This window comes from Canis lupus, chromosome 10, assembly GCF_011100685.1.
Source record: "Canis lupus familiaris isolate Mischka breed German Shepherd chromosome 10, alternate assembly UU_Cfam_GSD_1.0, whole genome shotgun sequence".
Classification (NCBI taxonomy): Eukaryota; Metazoa; Chordata; class Mammalia; order Carnivora; family Canidae; genus Canis; species Canis lupus.
This window is the reverse complement of record NC_049231.1, coordinates 16,248,428-16,267,852: the sequence shown is the minus strand read 5'-3', so window position 1 is coordinate 16,267,852 and position 19,425 is coordinate 16,248,428. Positions and strand designations below refer to the sequence as shown.

At 40.7% G+C, this 19,425-nt stretch overlaps 1 protein-coding gene across 25 annotated transcripts in view; it reads left to right on the top strand.

Annotated features, from left to right (window-relative positions):
- The window catches only part of CAPS2 (calcyphosine 2), an 82,995-nt gene that overhangs the window by 36,996 nt on the left and 26,574 nt on the right, over nt 1–19,425 (top strand). For 10 of the 25 annotated variants that reach the window (XM_038550037.1, XM_038550036.1, XM_038550045.1 and 7 more), the window contains 7 exons: nt 5,696–5,795; nt 9,581–9,630; nt 10,866–10,911; nt 11,000–11,125; nt 12,584–12,757; nt 15,935–16,057; nt 19,134–19,201. In XM_038550037.1, coding sequence (XP_038405965.1) covers nt 5,715–5,795; nt 9,581–9,630; nt 10,866–10,911; nt 11,000–11,125; nt 12,584–12,757; nt 15,935–16,057; nt 19,134–19,201 — 668 coding nt within the window. In that variant the 5' untranslated portion in view covers nt 5,696–5,714. Of the gene's footprint in view, nt 1–941; nt 1,141–1,488; nt 2,088–3,088; nt 3,220–3,321; nt 3,349–5,695; nt 5,796–9,580; nt 9,631–10,865; nt 10,912–10,999; nt 11,126–12,583; nt 12,758–15,176; nt 15,339–15,934; nt 16,058–18,793; nt 18,916–19,133; nt 19,202–19,425 lie in introns of those variants that run through there. The other 15 variants (XM_038550054.1, XM_038550051.1, XM_038550049.1 and 12 more) reach the window with 12 other exon arrangements.

The window sequence follows — 19,425 nt, the reverse complement described above, 5'->3', positions numbered from 1 at the left end:
GTCCCACGTCGGGCTTCCTGCATGGAGCCTGCTTTTCCCTCTTCCTGTCTCTCTGTGTCTCTGATGAATAAATAAAACATTTTTTAAAAAAGGGAATGCTAGGTTTATATACTTTATATAACACTTATTTGTTTATATACTTATATATATATATTGTTTTTTCTAGTTTATATTTGTCTTTCCTCCTGTGTGTAGGGGGAAGGGGAATGCATAGATGAATTTTTATAGGGAAGAAGCAGGAGTCATTACCATATACCCATTGCAAATATATTTGTATTTTACTCTGAAAGTGACTCCAACCTGCAAAGTCAGATACATCTATTTTGAGGGGGGGCTAACTTTGAAAAGACACTTGATTTCGTGGTTAAGACCTGGATTAGATTTTAGATCTTAGTTCTACTTGAGCATCCGACACCGGCTGTGTAAAGCAGGAAGGCTACAGGGGAGCGGAGCCTCGGAAATAGCTCAACCCCGACCTTTCCTTTCACCGGGAGGTTGGCCACTGGGACATTGTGAGACGGACACTCCTGGTTCCTGGGCTTGGTCCCCTTCCCCGTGTTAGTGTTTTCTCCCTACACATGCATGTACCTGGGTACCTGCCTCTGGGTACCGCTCTGGAAGATGGCGAGGCAGTCTCGTCTTTCCAACAATTGCAAGGGTCCCGCCGGTGGACCTCACAGCCTAATTGTTTCCGCTTAGGATATGAGCTCTCGGTGGAGGCGCGTGTAGGGTGCTAAGGGGCGCCGGGTGGCTCAGCCGGTTGGGCATCTGGTCGACCCGGGCATCTGGCCAGGGCCCAGCCCGCTCCCTGCTGGGGGAGCCCGCTCTTCCCTCTCCTCCTGCCCGTCCCCACCGCTCGGGCGCACGCGCGCTCCTCTCTCTGTAAAAGGAATAAATAAAATCTTAAAAAAAATCTATGCTCAACGGAAAGCACTCACCGCACTATTCTACGAGAGCCGCACGGATCCGGGCCGGGCTTTGGCGCTGTCTCAGAGCAGGAGCCCCCGGGGGTGGAGTCCGCGTCCAGATCCCCGCCAGGACATAGAGCTGCCCCAGGGCTGGGCCCTAGCAACCCCGGGACCCCCACAGCCTGCCCCGACCCCGCCCTGCCCCGCCGCGGGGACGCAGCGCCGCCCTCAGGTGAGGACCCTGCGGGGGCGCGGACAGGGCGGGGCGGGGAGGCCTGGGGGCGGGGTCGGCGGGGGGCGAGCTCTGGGTGGCCGGCGGGGCAGGGCGGGGTCGGGGCAGGCTGTGGGGGTCGGGGTGTGCGGGGGGCGGGCTCAGGGTGGCCGGCGGGGCGTGGGCGGGGTCGCAGGCGGGGAGGGGGTGGCCAGAGGGGGCGGGGTCAGCGACGGAGGCGTGGTCAGGGTGGCCGGGGGCGTGGCCAGAGGAGGGCGGTCCGGGTAGGGGCGTGGTGTGGCCGGGGGCGTGGCCGGGGCGTGGCCAGGGCAGGCCGGGCCGGGCCGAGGCGGGCCTGGGGTATTGGCTGGCTCGCCTGCGGCGGGAGGTAGCCTGGAGGGGCCGGAGCTTTGGGAGGAGGATCTTGCGTCCCCTGGGAACGGGCGCGGCCGGGGAGGCGCTGCGAGTGCCCTGTTGCTAGGGCCCTGTTGCTAGGCCCTGTTGCTAGGGTCCTGTTGCTAGGGCCCCGTTGCTAGGCTCTGTTGCTAGGCCCTGTTGCTAGGGTCCTGTTGCTAGTGTTCTGTTGCTAGGGCCCTGTTGCTAGTCTCTGTTGCTAGGCCCTGTTTCTGGGCCCTGTTGATAGGGCCCTTTTGTTAGGCCCTGTTGCTAGGCCCTGTTGCTAGGCAGCCTGCCGCCGCGGGCCTGGGCCTGCTGGAGTCCGGACCGGGCCCTTCCCGCCGTGTGTGGAGCGGAGTCGGGGCTCGGGGGCGCCCGCGACTCCCTTCCCGTCCGTCCCGCCGGGGAGCTGCCTCCAGCGGCTTGCTGGGTGCGGTGCGGCGTCCCCCAAGCACGAAGCTCCGGAGAACGGCAGGGCGCTGGTCCTGGGCCTTCGCAGGTCCGTCCACGGAAAGCAGCAGCTTCGGGAGAATGATGGACACACGGTCACTATGAAGTAGGAATGACGCCCGGTTCGTTAAAATACTTGGGTCTGCGGATGCGGGGGGCCCAGCGGTGGAGCACCTGCCGGCGGCCCAGGGCGTGACCCCGGAGTCCAGGACCGCGTCCCCATCGGGTCCCCGCAGGGAGCCTGCTTCCCCCTGTGCCTGCGGCTCTGCCTCTCTCTCTGTGTCTCATGAGTAAATAAATAAAACCTTAAAACAAAACAAATACCTGGGTCTGTTACCACCTGGGCCCCAAGATAAATTTGATCCTCACCTGCATGGAAGTTAAATAATCTTTTTCCTCTTTGCTTGATTATGGGATGGAATTGATCAATTTATTCTTCTCTCTCGCTTGTGTTCTGATTTAGTGTAAGCAAATCATAGCCACTGATATCCCTCACCAAGAGAGCAGTGGTGATAATTGCAATTGGAAATAATCATCTTTAAAAAATGAGGGAAGGAAAAAAAAGTAAAAAAATAAAAATAAATAAAAATAAAAAATGAGGGAAGGGGGAGGTGAGTTCAGTTCTCTGGTAGCAGGGAAGGTAGTATGTAAAATCTGAGTGTGTTAGCCGGCGCTGTTCAGCTCAGGTGAGATGTAGTCTCCATCCAGTTTGAGTGCAGACAGTTGTTCCCAAGCGTTTCCCTGCGGCCACCACCCCTCATCCCCAGCTGCACCTCCTGTGCTATAGGACAGGGACAGACTTCCGTATGCTTTCCAAAGGTCCCTTCCCATGCTATTCATTAGAAATTCTGATTCTTTTGCCACCAAGTTTAGGTTTCTGGTGCCTTTGAGTCTCTGCAGCTCCTTCTCTTTCTTCTGACCCGTGCAAGCAAGGGTGTAGGATTACAAAGAGGTCTGAAAGTGGTATAAATCCATGCTCAGAAACAAACAAACAAACAAACAAACAAACAAATCCATGCTCAGTAATAACTAGCAAATAACTTGGCAGAGCAAATGGTCCTGGTTTTGGTTCTCAGATTCCTCAGTTTGAAAATCAGAAGTTTGAGCTGTTTAATCTCTGCAGGCCCGTCCAGATTTCAACATTCTTTGACATAAGGGTACACGCGGCGTCAGTAGCCTGACCGTTCTGATTCCGTAGATCCTGGAGTGTTCCACGGGTGATGGTTGCCCTGTGAAGACTCTGGTTCTATCTGAGTAAGCCCTCTTGCACGCTGCATAGTTCTGAAATATCTCATATCTGAATTGACTGAATTCACTTATTTAACAGATGTTTATTAAGTTCTTACTGTTTTCTAGGCTCTCTGCTAGGAGCTGAGATACAAGGTGAGCAAAGCCACACTCGTTGCCTTTAGGAGGCTTGCAGTAGTGTGAGGAATAGTAGCCACCCCTTATGCTTCGAATCCCTGCGCTGTTGTTTGAAGACGAAATTTATATGCGGCATTGGGATCCTGTCATATTTAGGTTCAGAGAAAGGAAACAAAGAATATGTTCATGATGTGTACAGGAACTTGACTGTGCATTACTTTCTTTATGGACTAAAAGCCGTTTCTGAAGTATCTGCTATATTAAGGACAAGAGATACCAGCCCTCGTGGCCTTGCCATTTGTTAGGGGCACGAAAAGAGTAATTACAAGCGGAGAGGTACGATTGTCAAGCTTGCGGAAGTACAGGGACTAGGAGGTCCTGGAAAGGGGATTTACGTTTTGTTGAATTTTGTTGTTTGCAAATGAATGATGGGGATTTACAGTGACTTAACATGGTTTGAAATGGGTACGATGGTTTCTAAGGTATAAAGAACCGTGTGGCTGGTGTGTGAAGAAAATCACTTGCTGATTCCTCAGTTTGCCATCCGACATGGCAAATACAGCAGCTTTTATGATGTGATTAAAAGCAAGTAATAGGGCAGCCGGGTGGTTCAGCGGTTTAGGGCCGCCTTCGGCCCAGGGCGTGATCCTGGGGACCCAGGATCGAGTCCCCATTGGGCTCCCTGCTTGAAGCCGGCTTCTCCCTCTGCCTGTGTCTCTGCCTCTCTCTCTCTCTCTCTCTCTCTCTCTATGTCTCTCATGAATAAATAAATAAAATCTTAAAAAAAGGAAGTAACAACTTTAAAAGTTGCTTCTTTGTGAAGGATAACTCAGAAAAAAAGTCAAATTATTTTTGCATCTGATGATTTGTGATGTTTTCAGAATATGTCTACTGTTGGTTGCTAAGGCTTCCTGACATTACTCTTAGAGTAGAAATCTAGGCTTGGGGCATGGAGTTTTAGGGGAGGGGGCTATGGAAATGGGGTAAGGGGAGCCATACAGATAAATTAGTGAAGAACTGGAATATCTTTCAGATTTTCACTGGGTCTGCAGTAAAACTACATTTTAAGAATAATATTGATGGCTACCATGTATCGAGTAGCCGTGTTGTACCTAACACAGGAAGATCAGAAAGGTGCTAACATTAAACTCACTTTACATATTAGAAATATTGGCTCTGAAATATTAAGTTCTTACCCAACTTTACATTACAGGAAAGTGTCAAAAATGAGGATTTTAACGTCAATCTAACTCTATGCTGGCACTATGCCATGCTCTTTCCTTAAAAAGTAAAAAAAAAAAAAAATCACTACTAAAATAAATCCAAGTCTAATAACAGAAATATGAATCGTTAAACAACATATCCTCAGTAATATAAAGTTAAAGTGTAAAATAAAATATTCAAAATTTGCGTGACTGAGATATTCATCTGATTTCTGTTTTGTACATTTTTGCAAGTTGATCATTCTCAGCATTCTCTTACATGCACTTTTACCTGTCGCCTCATAATTGCCGGTTGGACTACCCACTGTATTTTATTCTTTGTATCAAAGAATACTGTTTGCATAACACACTTTTTCATTAGCTTACTCTAGCAAAATCAAGACTCATAAAGGTTTAGGAAAAAGAGTAAAGAAAATATAAATGTACATCACTTTGTGGTAGAGAAGTACAAGCATTCATTTCCTATTGCTGCTGTAAAAAATTACCACAAACTTAGTGGTCTGAAACAACTTAAATTCATTATTTTACATTTTGAGGTCAGAAGCACCAGATGAGTCCTACAGGGCTAACCTCAAGCTGTCAGCAGGGCTGGTTCCTCTGGAGGCTCCAGGGGAAAATTCATTCCTTGCCTCCTCTAACTTGCAGAGACTGCTCATTCTTTTCCCCCCGTTTTCAAAGCCCGCCGTATAGTATCCTCACTCCCTCTGACCCGTGCCTTCCGCCTTAACATCTTCTCTTTCTTACCCTGATCATGTTGCCTCCCTTTTATCAGGACCCTGGTGATGACATGGGGCCCTCCAGATAATCCAATATAGTTTGCACACCTCAAATCCTTTACCGAATCACATCTGAAAAGTCCTCTTGGTCATTACACGACCAAGGTAAGCCTATCCGCAGGGTCCAGTTATTAGGACATGGACATCTTTGGAGGAACATGGTTCAGACTAGCGTTTGCCCTGTAGGTATTGCCCCACATAATGTAATTGGCCCACAAAAAGTTGATTTTGGTTGAAAGGAACAAGAATAATTAACCATATGATTTCTTTTCATGAAGTAGTGTTACGTAGTTTGTATGACTTGTTTAAAATTAGAGTGAAAGTTACCATTTTTATGATTTTTACCCTTTTCAAAATATACTGCAGGATCAATACGTGAACTTAAATGGATTTAGAGGTTAAAGGGATTGCTGCTTCTCCTACAAGTCAAGCTCAGCCATTCTCTGGAAGAAAGAAGCTGCTGCAAGTATGTGTGCTATTTCATTTTCTTCTTGTAGGATGATTCATTAAATAATTTCCTGACTCCTTTCTTCATGTTTTTATGACAACTTATATGCACAAGTATTTAGGATCCATATTTCCTAGATTTGAAGAGTTAAGTGGCCAGAATTGAAGATAATCATTATTTGAAAGTTTGAAAGTGGGTCATTGCTTGAATTAGTTTCATTTTTATTTTATTATTATTATTATTTCGTTTTTTACAGACTTTATTTATTCATGAGAGACACAGAGAGAGAGGCAGAGACACAGGCAGAGGGAGAAGCAGGCTCCATGCAGGGAGCCCGATGCAGGACTCGATCTCAGGACCCCGGGGTCATACCTTGGGCCAAAGGCAGACGCTCAACTGCTGAGCCACCCGGGTGTCCCATAAGTTTCATTTTTAAAAATCAAGTTTATTATTATTGCTTTCATATTCTTTCTTTTCTTTTCTTTTTTTTTTATTTATGATAGTCACAGAGAGAGAGAGAGAGAGGCAGAGACACAGACAGAGGGAGAAGCAGGCTCCATGCACCGGGAGCCCGACGTGGGATTCGATCCCGGGTCTCCAGGATCGCCCCCTGGGCCAAAGGCAGGCGCCAAACCGCTGCGCCACCCAGGGATCCCTGCTTTCATATTCTTATTTAAAAAATTTTCTGTGTATATCTGCAGAAAATGTAAGAGGGATAGTAGAAAAAATAAGAGACTATCAGTGTACATTTTGTGTTCGCTACATAAGAAATGAATCTAAAAAAAAGAAATGAATCTGAGCTTTTATTGTTAGGCCTTTCATTCTTCATAACCTTCATAATATCACCATTGTGCGTATGTATCATTGATTAACCACAAGTTTACAGCTGCTTTGTCCTTGTTTCCACCATAGAATTGAGTGTATATACATTTTAGTTTAGAGAAACATAAAAGTGATGTATATTTCCTGCTGTTATTATTCTAAACATTGAATGCCTACCGCTTGGCAGAGACCGCGATAAATGTTTCATTAACTTATGTCACTTATTTCTTAGAACAAACCTTTGAGGTAGGTATTATTATTATTAACCTGCTTTTAGAAATGGAAGAACTGAGGCTCCTGGAGATGAAGTGACTTGCCCAGATTTTGAACTCCAGTTCTAACCTCACCATCTGTGCTCATTACCCTGTGTTCTGCTGTCTCCCTTCTATGAATGAGTCAGTGCTTTGGGGTTCCTATGGTTCGTAATATTATGAGTTAAATCTGAATTATTTGATAATTTGAATAAAGCAGCCCTTCTTGTCAAATGTCAAGTACAAAATATCAAGTATTTCAGCCTTACCCACTGATTGATTATCATATTGTGGAGGCTTCAGCTTTTTTCCTAGTTGTTAAGACAGCGCATGATTTAAGTTCTTAAAAAAAGGCTTTCTGTTACTAAACTTTTTCTCCCCATATAATACCCTCCTTTGGTTTTTTTATTAGGAAGGTCCAGCTAGAAAAAAAAAAAAAAAAAAGAGGAAGGTCCAGCTAGTGGTGGGTGAGGGAACAAGTTTATATTATCTTAGAACCCTTGTTCCTGGGTGCCTGGGTGGCTCAGTGGATAAGTGTCTGCCTCTGGCTCAGGTCATGATCTCGGTCCTGGCAGCGAGCCCCACACTGGGCTCCCTGCTCAGCGGGGAGTCTGCTTCTCCTTCTCTCTCTGTGATTGCTCTAACTTTCACTGTCTTGCAAATAAATAAATAAAATCTATCAAAAATAAAAAAAGAACTCTTGTTCATGAAGGAAAATGTGATCCTAGATATCCAGGTTATTGTCTCTTCAAGATTATCAGCTTAGTTTAAATGTTGTAGTTACCACTACCGTTTTGAGGGTATCTAAAGGCTAGAATTAAAAATGAGAAATGACACATAATCTTTTTTAAAAAAATGGTCCTTGATGTTTCAAATCATTATAAGCACCAACAACTGATAAATATGTGTAGCAGATAAGAATATAAAAACTTGTTCAGCCCCACTGATAATCAAGAGAATGAAAATGAACAGTGTGATATACTTTTATGCCTCTGTTAAATTAGCAGAAAAATGTAATATTGAAATACTCTGATGTAGAGTTAGTGCGTTATAAACTGGTACCACAGGGGAAGTGGGTGGGGAATTGGCTGAAACAGGTGATGGGGATTAAGGAGCCCAGGGGGAGGTATGGAATTATTCCACCTCTTTGCAAAACTTTTAGGAGTTGAGTTTCTGGAATGCAGGGGCATTTGACTGTAATGTTTATATTATGTTCTTTAGAAAATGCCTAGTCTAAATTAAAATACTGTAGAATCAAACACGAAAAAAAAACAAAAAATAAACGAAAGTGGTACTGCATTTTTGGAAACAAGACTGAGCTATAAAAATTTTCAAATGATTTCATGCAAATAATACCATTCCTGGAATCTGTTCTAAGGAAATAATCTAAAGCATAGAACAAAACTACTTGAAAAGAAAGGTATTTTTTGAAGTATGTTTTTTTGAAATAATGAAAAAAATATGTAGCAATCGAAAAATACATAAATTATGGCATGACCTTTAGATGGGCTATTATATAGACATAAACATGATTTTAAGGAGTGACATAGAAGTAGCTTAAAATAAAAGGACAATTGACTTTATGTTACCAGTCAACAGTAGGCCAGTAGGAGTTAAATTTTTGTGGAGTCAAAAGTTACACGTGGATTTTTGACCATGGTGGGGGGGAGGTAGTTGGTACCCTTAACCCCAGCATTGCTCAAGGGCCAACTTAGCATAAGTAGATTATGTATATGTATTATGTTATCATATGTATTATATTTATTATTATATATATTCCAATTAATTGATCATTTTGATTTTACATTTCTACATTTTAACTTTTTATTAGGATTGTATTGAAAACAATGCCATATTAAAGCTTATACTGAATTGAATTTGTTTTCTCTCTCATGGTCAATTAGAATGATGAAGCTCAGTCTTGAATGTAATTTCTATACTTGCTATCAGTATCACAAAAATGACCAGTTAGATAACGTTTTAGAAGTTAGCCAGAAGAGTTGATGGATGCGTTGTTTCCTCCCTTCATTACCTTGAATTTTCTCTATGATTCATATATATTTCTTATTCCATGGTGGCTCACTGTATTTTCATCTCTTTTGCACAGTTTTTTGGAAATAAGCTTGAACATCTACAAATGTATGTAAAAGTATATACTTATCACTTCTTTGCACAAATCCTGCAGTTTTCCCCTTTCCTTTAGGACGAGGTCTTCGACTTGTGTTGTTTTGCGACGGCTCTGGCCCCACTACCCTGTCCCCCCTGGAGTGCGGCCCCTTCTAGGGCTGGTACAGGATGAGTGTTGTTTCTCCTGGCTAAAGCAGTTTTCTCCCTTCTATCTTTATCTGGCTACTACTCATCCTTCAGAGTTCAGTTTAAAGGTCACTGTTCTTTTTGTTTTCGAAAAAGCTTCCTCAATTTCCGAGACTTGAGTAAAATGCTCTATGTAGCTGCCCTGTCATAGCCCGTGTTTTTTCACATTATGGTTTGTTGAGTGAATGTCATCCCCAGCAGACAGAGCACCATGAGGGTAAGGATTATTTTTGTTGCTTATCATCCTATCTCTGTGTCTCAAGCACGGTAGGAAGAGGCTTAGGCTTAATAAGTATTTCTTATATGAAGTTTACTGAGAAAACTATAATCAGCTTTATTGCATTGACTCATTGCTTATCTTTTAAAGTATACAGAAGGGGCATATACACACTGATTTTTTTCTTTTTTTAATTAAAGCAAGGACAGACTTCCAAATCATGGGCAATCCAGAATCCTCGCCTACCAGTGTAAGTCACATTTCTTCACACTTGAGCTATTTAATGGGCAAATATTTATAATATATTAACAAGTAAAAAAAAAAAGAGAACAGAATTTTATATGTAGCTATGATTGTGAACCACAGAAAAATTGGTATCCATGTGAATGGCCTGAAAATTGCTATGCCAAAATTAAGTAGGATACTGAGGGAAATACTTCTCTTGTTTTTTTTTTTTTTTTTTAAAGACTTTATTTATTTATTTGACAGAGAAAGAGAGTGAGAGCACAAGTAGGCAGAGTGGCAGGCAGAGGGAGAGGGAGAAGCAGGCAGGCTCTGTGCAGAGAGTGATGCAGGACTCGATCCCAGGACCCCAGGATCAGGACTTGAGCTGAAGGTAGATGCTTAACTGACTGAGCCACATGCCCTTATACTTCTCCTGTTTTTAAATTTTCTTTAATATTCTTACATTTTCCTGAAAAAGTTTAACTATTATTTTATTTAGAAAATTCGGATAAATGAATTTATTAAAGAAATTATACAATTTTGAATTGTATAACTGAGATAGTCAAAATTAATTTAATAGGAAGTATCTGTGGCTTTAATCTTATCATGAGGAATATGACAATTTTATCAATCTTATTTAAATTATATTATTTTTGGATTAGACTATATTAACTTATGTTTTATCTTACATCTTTCCAAAATTTGGAAATATAGGATTTTTATATTCTTTCAAGTATTTTAGATACAGCTTATTAGAAAATAGAATTTAAAAGCCTAATAATTTTTAGTCTAAACCATATGAAGTTGACATTTTTATAGATGAAAAATGGGCAGGTATCAGCAATTTCATGTGGCTCTACATAACAGATACCTGTATGCTCATCTAGATAAAGAATCGAGGGGATCCCCAGGTGGCTCAGTGATTGAGCATCTGCCTTCAGCCCAGGGTGTGACCCCCGGGGTCCCAGGATCTAGTCCCACGTTGGGCTCCCTGCATGGAGCCTGCTTCTCCCTCTGCCTGTGTCTTGGCCTCTCTCTTTGTCTCTCATGAATAAATAAATAAAATCTTTAAAACAAAACAAAACAAAAAACCAGCTCAAAAACTACTGAACATTTAACAAAAGCCTTTCACTACTGGTAGGTACAGGCACCATTGGCTTTAGCGTACCTTTTTTTTAAAATAAGATGTAGCATATATAATTTGCAACTGTTAAAGCCTCATTTAAAAAACTTACGGGATGCATAAATTATTTCTTTCAGGGTTCCACCACTTGATTTGCAAAGCCTCATTGACTCTGATGAGGAGGTAATTTTTACTTGGTATTTGCTATGATAAACATTTGAACACAATATCATATATACTGTATAATACATAGTATTTATTTTTATTTTAGGATGATTTTTCACACATCCCGCTTAGTACCGCGCATATTCATTTTAACCCACCAAATTCATCTTCTGCTGTTAGTTGCATCACACCATGTCAAGTATCACGTACTCAGCTTAATGAAAATGAACCGGTTAGTATTTATTTCTTATTATCAACTTTCAGAATTAGATTATGCTGTATTTAGTCCAGAAATTTCATTGTATTCCATCTTATGTTTTGTCCAGGTTAGTAGTTTCTATATTAACATCCCAAATGATCATGTCGGTGAAATAGTTTTACTTTGTTTTCCGTTTTTCACATAGGAATAGTATTTTAAACATGTCTTATAAAATTGGAAAAGTACTGGTGTACCCTAAGAGGGAATGCAGGAATTTAAAAAATATGGTAGAGTGTTGGGTCAGATTCTGCTAGTTTCACAATGTGGTTTATCTCTTAGAAATTAACTTCTACTTTGGGCTACTCAGATGCTCATACTTATTACTATACTTATTTTAAGCTATTACCTTGGGACATATTTATACTTCAAACAGTATTTAGTGTCTTATTTTGTGTTAGAAACAAAAGTTCTGACTAGCACTCTGAGGAGGGCTTGTTTTTCTGTCTTTGTTACTCTTTCTTCTGTCACTGGTTCTATTTTTTAAGAGACAGTGTGGGGGCCTCCGGGGGCTCAGCGGTTGAGCATCTGCCTTGGGCCAGTCCTGGGATTGAGTCCCAGTCGGGTCCCTGCAGGGAGCCTGCTCCTCCCTCTGCCTGGGTCCCGGTCTCTGCCTCTCTCTGTGTCTCATGAATAAGTAAATAACATCTTAAAAACAAAAACAAAAACAAAAACAACTCGAGGGACTTAGCAGACTGAGCCCGGTGCCCTTGACTGGTGCTGTTCGTATTCTCCTCCGTCTCTGGATGGCTGCACACCGGTGCCCTGTTGTGTTTCAGCTCCAGTTTTCACCCTGAAACTTCTGTTTTCTCCTTCTCTAGGTTAGACGTGGATGTTACCAACACTTTCCTAGGGCCATGCAGGCTTTATCCTCCTTTTAGGCTGGCTGTCCCTCTTGGGCCAATGTATATACGCCATTGTGTTTGCTTAGCACTCCTTCCAGATTTCTCTGTTCACTGGCTGTTGCCTCTCAGCCCCGTTTGACAGAGGCCTGGGTCACAGCAGAGGCAGCCAGCCGCCTTAGTGACCTCCGATTGCTGTAATGACTCTGGAAGAAGTGCTTGTCAGTAGAGTTTTGCTGGGGCAGGAATAAAAGGCCGATCTAAAGCACTTGAGAAGAAAGAAAAGTTAATTTTTGTCTTCTCAAATTTTTTTGGCACCAGCACTGTTCTTCTGCAGGGAGACCAGGTACAGGCTTCCTGGTGTTTCAGGTGTTTCAGATCCCAGCAGCTCCATCTGCTTGGTGGCTCAGCAATGTCACGCCAGCTAAACGTTCCAGATGTCACCTCTGGTTGGCACACAGATCATAACGATCCGTTTCTTAGGCATAAATGTTAAGATCAATGGTAAACCTGTTAACATTAATTTGGAAAATTAATAATCATTTTTTTCTGGTAGATGACATACTTTTAATTTTTTAATTTTTATATCCAGGAGCAAGACATAACACCTGAAAACTTGCCAGCACCAACAAGCAAATATAAACTAAAATATCAGCAATATGAAACCGAAATGAAAGAGGGGTATAAACAGTATAGCCAGAGAAATGCAGAAAAGACTAAATCAAATATTATGCAACAGTCTCCAAAAAACAAGATAGATGACAAGGTAACATATGAGACTTTATGAGGTTCTGATGAAATTATTTTTCTGATAAAAATAAAAAAAAACTACATGTATTATAGAAATCCTTTTGTCTGGTATTTCTTACTGTTAGTCATAGTACATGTATAGCTAGCACTTAGTTCTGTGTGCTAGGGACTATTTTAAGTATTTGCATTAACTAGTTTATTCTTAATAGCTCTAAAAGTTTATTACTGTCATTTTCAAATGTGAAAACTCTAGTCATATGACCTAGTCATCTTTTCTGTGTTAAAAGATTTTCATTTGCCTTGGGATTGGAAACAAGACTGTATTATAAAGCTGTTTTTTTTTTCTCCCTTAAAATATTTTATTTATTTATTCATGAGAGACACAGAGAGAGGCAGAGACCCAGGCAGAGGGAGGAGGAGGCTCCCTGCAGGGACCCATTGGGAGGCTTGGTCTCAAGACCCCGAGATCATGACCCGGGCAAAAATCAAGAGCTGGAGGCTTAACTAACTGAGTCACCAAGGTGCCCCTAAAATTTCTTTTAAAGTAAAACTGATTTCCTTGAACATATGTTCATTCAAATGAAGGCACTTGTTTATTTTCAGTTAAGGGAGGAACAAATACTGCTTGTGAAGCTTCCCATATGGTTGGTAAATACTTGTAAGATATGAACAGAGTTTTCTTTTGGGAAAAATTCTGTTTTGCTTTGATTTTTAAAATCTACATATAAATGCATATAATTATTATTTCATATGTTTTTGGTAGGTAGTCTTACAAAAAGTCTTGGTTTCTATACATAATTTTGTACTTAATGGATTTAAGCAACTTATTTGATGTTTTTTTAGGTGTATACTGTTATGAAAATCAACACTGCTATCTAAATGGGCTATTAGTAAATCCTATTACAATTACAGTAATTAACACTGGAAGTAATCTCTGGAAATAGAATTGCTTCCTGATATCAGAAATGTAATCCCCTCAATAAAGCAGGGAACAACATAACATGTAAATTGATTCTTTTTTATTGAGTAAAAAGCTGAAGTTAAACATATTTAAGATCTAGGACAATAACTTATGGTCATAACCATGAACTAGTCAAGCTGATATATCAGTCAACAGAAAATCAAACAGTAAAAGTTCCTCTCTGCTTGTTTAATGGCAAACTTCCTTTGTTGAGTTTTCCTTCCATTTAGTATAAAATGTTGATGAATCTCTTGGTGTCAAATCGTTACCTAAAATGTAAACTTATATTTTAAATGGTGAAACATATTTAAATGAAGCCTGAAAATCATTAAACTTCAATTTTGCAGAAAACACTAAGTCAGTGAATAAAACAGACAAATATTTTTGCCCTTACAGAGTGCATATCATAATGGAAGGATTTAGCAAGAAAAAAAAAATGAATGAATGAATGAATGAATGAATGACTCAGTCACCCCATCTAGTCTGACAGTTGGTGATTAATGCTGTGGATGGAAGGGCACTGGGAAGACCAGGGCTCAAGGTTGGGGTCACTATTCGTGCAGGACCACCAGGAAAGATCTTTCCCATAAGGTAGCATTTCAGCAGGCATCTGACAAGGGTGACACGCAAGCCACCCAGGATATACTCTCACGTGTCATGAAGTAGCAGGCCGCGTGGAGTGTTTAAGAAATATCAGGGAAGATGGTGTGGTTGGAGGGCGAAGGGCAAGGGAGGGCTGGGAGGCAGATCTGTGAGCCCTGTGCACTACCCAGGGTTTGGCCTTTCACTCTAAGGCTGAAAGCCATTTTTCTGCTTTGAGGGCAGGTTTTACTGAGAATAGAGCGAAGCTGGAAGCGAAAATGTCTGAGGAGGCTGTCACAATAATCCCAACAAGAGATGAGGACGGAGGCATGGACCCAGGCTGCCCACTTGGATAAGAAGTGGTCATGATTAGAAGCCAGATTCTGGATAGATTCTGAGTATTTGAGAATATCTGCTGATGGATTGATTGTAGGCTTAGGAGAAAGGGATGATGAAGGATGACCCAAGGTGTTGGACCGCAGCAATTGGAAGGGTGGGGAGGACCATCAGGAAGTCTGGTTTGGGGAGGTTAAATTTGACATATCAAGTGAAAATGTCACTGTATAGGATAAACACAAACTGAAACAAAATAAAATTCCTTTGAAAATTTCTTCCAACCTGAACGTAGTGCAGAACTTTGCTTCTACTTAAACATATCTATTAATTTAATCTGCCTAATTTACCTTATATAATGTTAAACATCTTTTTGATGTCTCCTAAAATGAGTCCCTATGCAAGAAAAACAAATATATTAGTACGTAAATGAATAAACTTATGACGTATCCTCGTAAATTGATTTCCCAGTAGTTAATACTTTTGCAAGACGTGTTATTCATTTGTTGAATAAGGATTTATGAAATGCTCACTATGTGTGGTCCTGTTCTGGCGTCAGGGACACTGCAAGAAAAATGGCAGACAAGGTTCCGGCCCTCATGGAGCTTGCAGCAGGAGAGGCAGGCAACAATTCAGACACAAATGTATAATAGGATTTCCTGTAGCAGTCAAGAGTCGCAGAGAGTAGGGTATGAATATGGAGTGTGACCTTTCAAGAAAGGTAAGAACAAACCCTGGAGGAAAAGCTTGAAATCTATGACGTTTTGGCAGCTGCTATCCTACCGGGACGTTGTTGTTGTTGTTGTTAGGGGAATATAAGTACATCTTATAGTCAGAGAAAAATTCAGCGTTTTTCCTTAGGATCCCAGAGGATCCTTACGTCAAGGAGTACATCCCACCTCTTAGTACTTCTGAATTTCATTTTACAAAGGAAATCCCCCTTTTTGTTAACTACAAAGACTCAATTGGAAGGTAATGGTCATGGTACTTGCTACCTTTTATCTGATGCTTACCTTATGTCAGATACTCTTATAAGTGCTGGACATTTCATCTTCGCGTGTGTGAAGTAGTTACTGTTAATTCCCATTTTAATTCCATTACTATGAGTAAACTGAGGCACAAGAGGTCCTCTAGCTAAAAGATGGAGACCTGTGTTCAAATAGGCATTCTGATCGTCAGTCCATACTGTCGTCGCTACACAGTGACTATCGACGTGTTCAGAGGGTATTTAACACACTATTTTGTTAAAAACGAGTATGCTAAGTATGTGAACTAAGTGTAAACTGTCGTGAGCTCATTTATTGCTTTCGCTTACAGTGTGTGCAAGGTGAAGAAGCCATCATAGATACTCTCACAACTCTGGATAGGAAAGCCCTCTTGCAGCAGGGTTATGCAGAAATCCCTTATAATGCACAAAGGAGCACGAGAAGATCTGATGCTGTAAGTTACTTGTTAAGCCATTCGGGTAATTTGCCCTCCCAAGATTTTGCAGCCTTAAAATTGAGTAAATAATTGCAACAATTGAATTAGGACTGCGGTGGATGTTCACAAATGTGTAAATTGAGTTCTCGTTTTTACAAATGGTTGAGGTTTGGTGTATTTACCTTGGAGAAACGGTCTTGAATCTTTGAGAGTTTGTAAAAATTTAGTTTATACTATTAAAAATGTTAATCGGCTGCTATTTTTGTCAGTGGGTTTATTTGACATCACCCCCTACCCCCAAAGTAACCTAATTTTTTTTTTTAAAGATTTTATTTATTTGAGAGAGAGATCATGAGCAGGGGGAAAGGGCAGAGGGAGAAGCAGACTCCTTGCTGAGCAGGAGGCCTGACACAGGACTCTATCCCAGGACTCGATCATGACCGAAGGTAGATACTTAACTGACTGAGCCACCCAGATGCCCTTGACCTAGTTGTTTTTTAGAAGTGATAAGCTAATAAGACTAGAGAAATTCCAGCAAGTTAAGGAAAAGGGCAAGAATAATTTTATTTTTAGGAAAAGGGAAGCAAAACTGTAGACTCTCAATATTAACTTTAAATGGTGTCTTTTACAAAATCAGTTATGTCTCTGCCTCTCTCTCTCTCTCTCTCCGTGTGTGACTATCATAAATAAAAACAAAAAAACAAAAAAACAAAATCAATTAGATTGTTGGATGAGTATGGCTTAGGCCAGGTCTGGTGCAAATAGATAATTACATTTTTATAGTGTCCTGGGGTGATCAGACCAAGCTGTTTTAGGTCGGAGTCCACTGGCCACCCCAGACACCCCCAGGTGACTAATCCCCTAGACGTCCTTGTAATGGATTCGTGAAATATCAGTGTGTGGTGGTTCAAAAGTTGGGAGAGCTCTGGTTTAGATATGGTTTTAGGCAGTTATATAATCGTTATCACTGAGAGGAGAGTCGATATATATTTTATTTGGATTACAGTCACCCAGAATTAATATGTTCTCAGTTGGCAGCAATATGCAATCCGTGTCTGGACCACGGCCGGATGTTCTGTGGGTGTTTCAAGCTGCTAGTTTGTTGTAGTTTTTATACCAAATAAAACAATATGAACATCATCTTCTATGCCTACTATTTAGATATTTATGTTTGATAGAATAAGGAATATTGCCAGGATTATCCTAAAATTTAAAAAGCTACTTGACAAGGCACGACAGTATCCCAGACCAGGCTTACTTTGATATGTTCCTGAAGTTGTACTTGAAATGGGTGCTACTGACGCGTAAGGCCCGCCGGGTGTTGTTCTTGGTGTCACCCAAAGCCATCCGGGTGTTAGCGGTTTTTTTTTTTTTTTTTTTTTTTTTTTTTACTTACAGCTGCTTTCATTCAGCAAGTTCAGCATCGAGTATTTTACTTTATTGTGGTGGCACGCATTTATCGGTTTTTCCCCCCAAGGATATGTTTGTGTGAATGCATTTGAAATTGGTACTGGTTTATTTTCAAAATCTAGGTAGAAACTTTTTAATTTGTAGCTACTTAATCGAACACCAGAAGTGGTGAACCTGTGGTTTTCATATCCATCTCTTCTAGTTTGCTTCTCACTTTTTAACATTATTAGATCCTTTGCATCAGAGTGACTTCTGCTTCTAATCTGCTTTATGTTTACACAGACCTCAAAATCAGTGTGCCTGGGGGTGGTTCCAACCTTTCCTGCAAAAAGCCACCATAAATGTCAACTCCCAAGGTGGGCTTTCTGCACGGGCTCCCTATTCGTTAATCTCCCCTCTTTCGCTTGCTGCTGGGTTTTACACCTATGTTCTGGTTGACCTTTTCTGTAAATAATTTCATATTTTAGTCAGTGTTCACCTTCATCACCCTGAGACATAAAACACACTTTTCTGTGCCTGTAGTTACCATACACTTTCTAACTTTTTAATTGCCATTTTAAATCTATTCCTAAATAAAAGTCATTATAAAGTGTCATGAACCGAGGGGACACCAGATGCAGTCAAATGTTAAATGACGTGAACTTTATATGGGGCATATTTGGCTGTAAACTGTACCTTAATTTCTATGAAACTAAAAAAAAGACCAAATTCAATTATAGGCTAACATTTAAGTAATTGCACCCAAATTGTCAAGTTTCTCAGGAGTTTCTATGACATAACTTTAGTCATTCTTATTTGAATTTTGTGCTCACTTTGAATAGAACACTCTCCCTAATGCCACTGAGCCTCAATCGTAAGCTATATTATTGTAGTTGATTTCATTTCCTGGGTTGATCTATGGAGACGACAGTAATTTACAGTGTAGAAGTACAACAGGCTTTATTGTGACTCCTAAATTTTTGAACATCTTTTATTTACTCTTCAAAAGAAACATTTTAGTAAATATAGTTACATTATAATCTAATTAGAACTGAATGATTGCTAATCTTTCAATTTGATATAACCTAAAATGTAGTAAAACTGTTCTCAAATGAGTTAGAAAAGGAAAAACTAGTGGGAAGGTAGTTTAATCAAACCAGTAATTGAGATAAGTTGATCAAGTGTTAATGGATTATATGCAGAGAAAATGTTATTCTTTTAATGACAGGAGGCATTTGGAAGATTTTTATTCTTAGATTTTTGATAAAGAATTGAATGACTCCAGTTCCGTTTTAGCTTCATCTACTATGAATAGTTTTAGAACAAACTCTGAATGTGTCAACGTTGGTATTCTTCTTGGAGCAGGTTAAAGTGCCTTTTACGGGGTGTCTGTCAAGGAGAGGGGCATCGTAGCCTCCTCCTCCTTCATTCTGGCTCCGTGAAATTCAGGGGCAGGTGTGGAACTCTCTGATGATTTCTATCGAAATGTAAGTGTATTACTTTTGTTCAGATTAAGTAATTGGAATTTGTTTTTATTAATGATGGATATAGTAATCCATATTTAAGCAGAAAGTTGGAAATTTAACATCTAGTTAAATCTAAAAAAAATAACATCTAGTTAAATCTAGTTAGGGTTCTTGTGTTAACTCTAGGGTCATTCTGTTTTATGGATAATGAAATTTTAAAAATTTTCGATTCTTCTCAGGAAATTGTGGCTGCAGAGAGGAAGAAACAGACTGTTGCAGAGCAAGTGATGACAGACCACTTATCTAGGTGAGAGTTAGTAATAATGAGAAGCAGAAATCCATTCAGAAAGTTTTCATCAATTTTTTTTTAAGTCAATCAACAAGTGGCCAACTCGGAAGCTCCCAAATGTTCTCTGTTCACTGCCCTCACAGTGTTGTAGTGATGTTTCCTACAGCATTTCTAGGCCAGTAGAAATCCTCAACAGTTCTATTTGTCAAGTACTTTTGTCTAAATAGCAATTATATACAAAT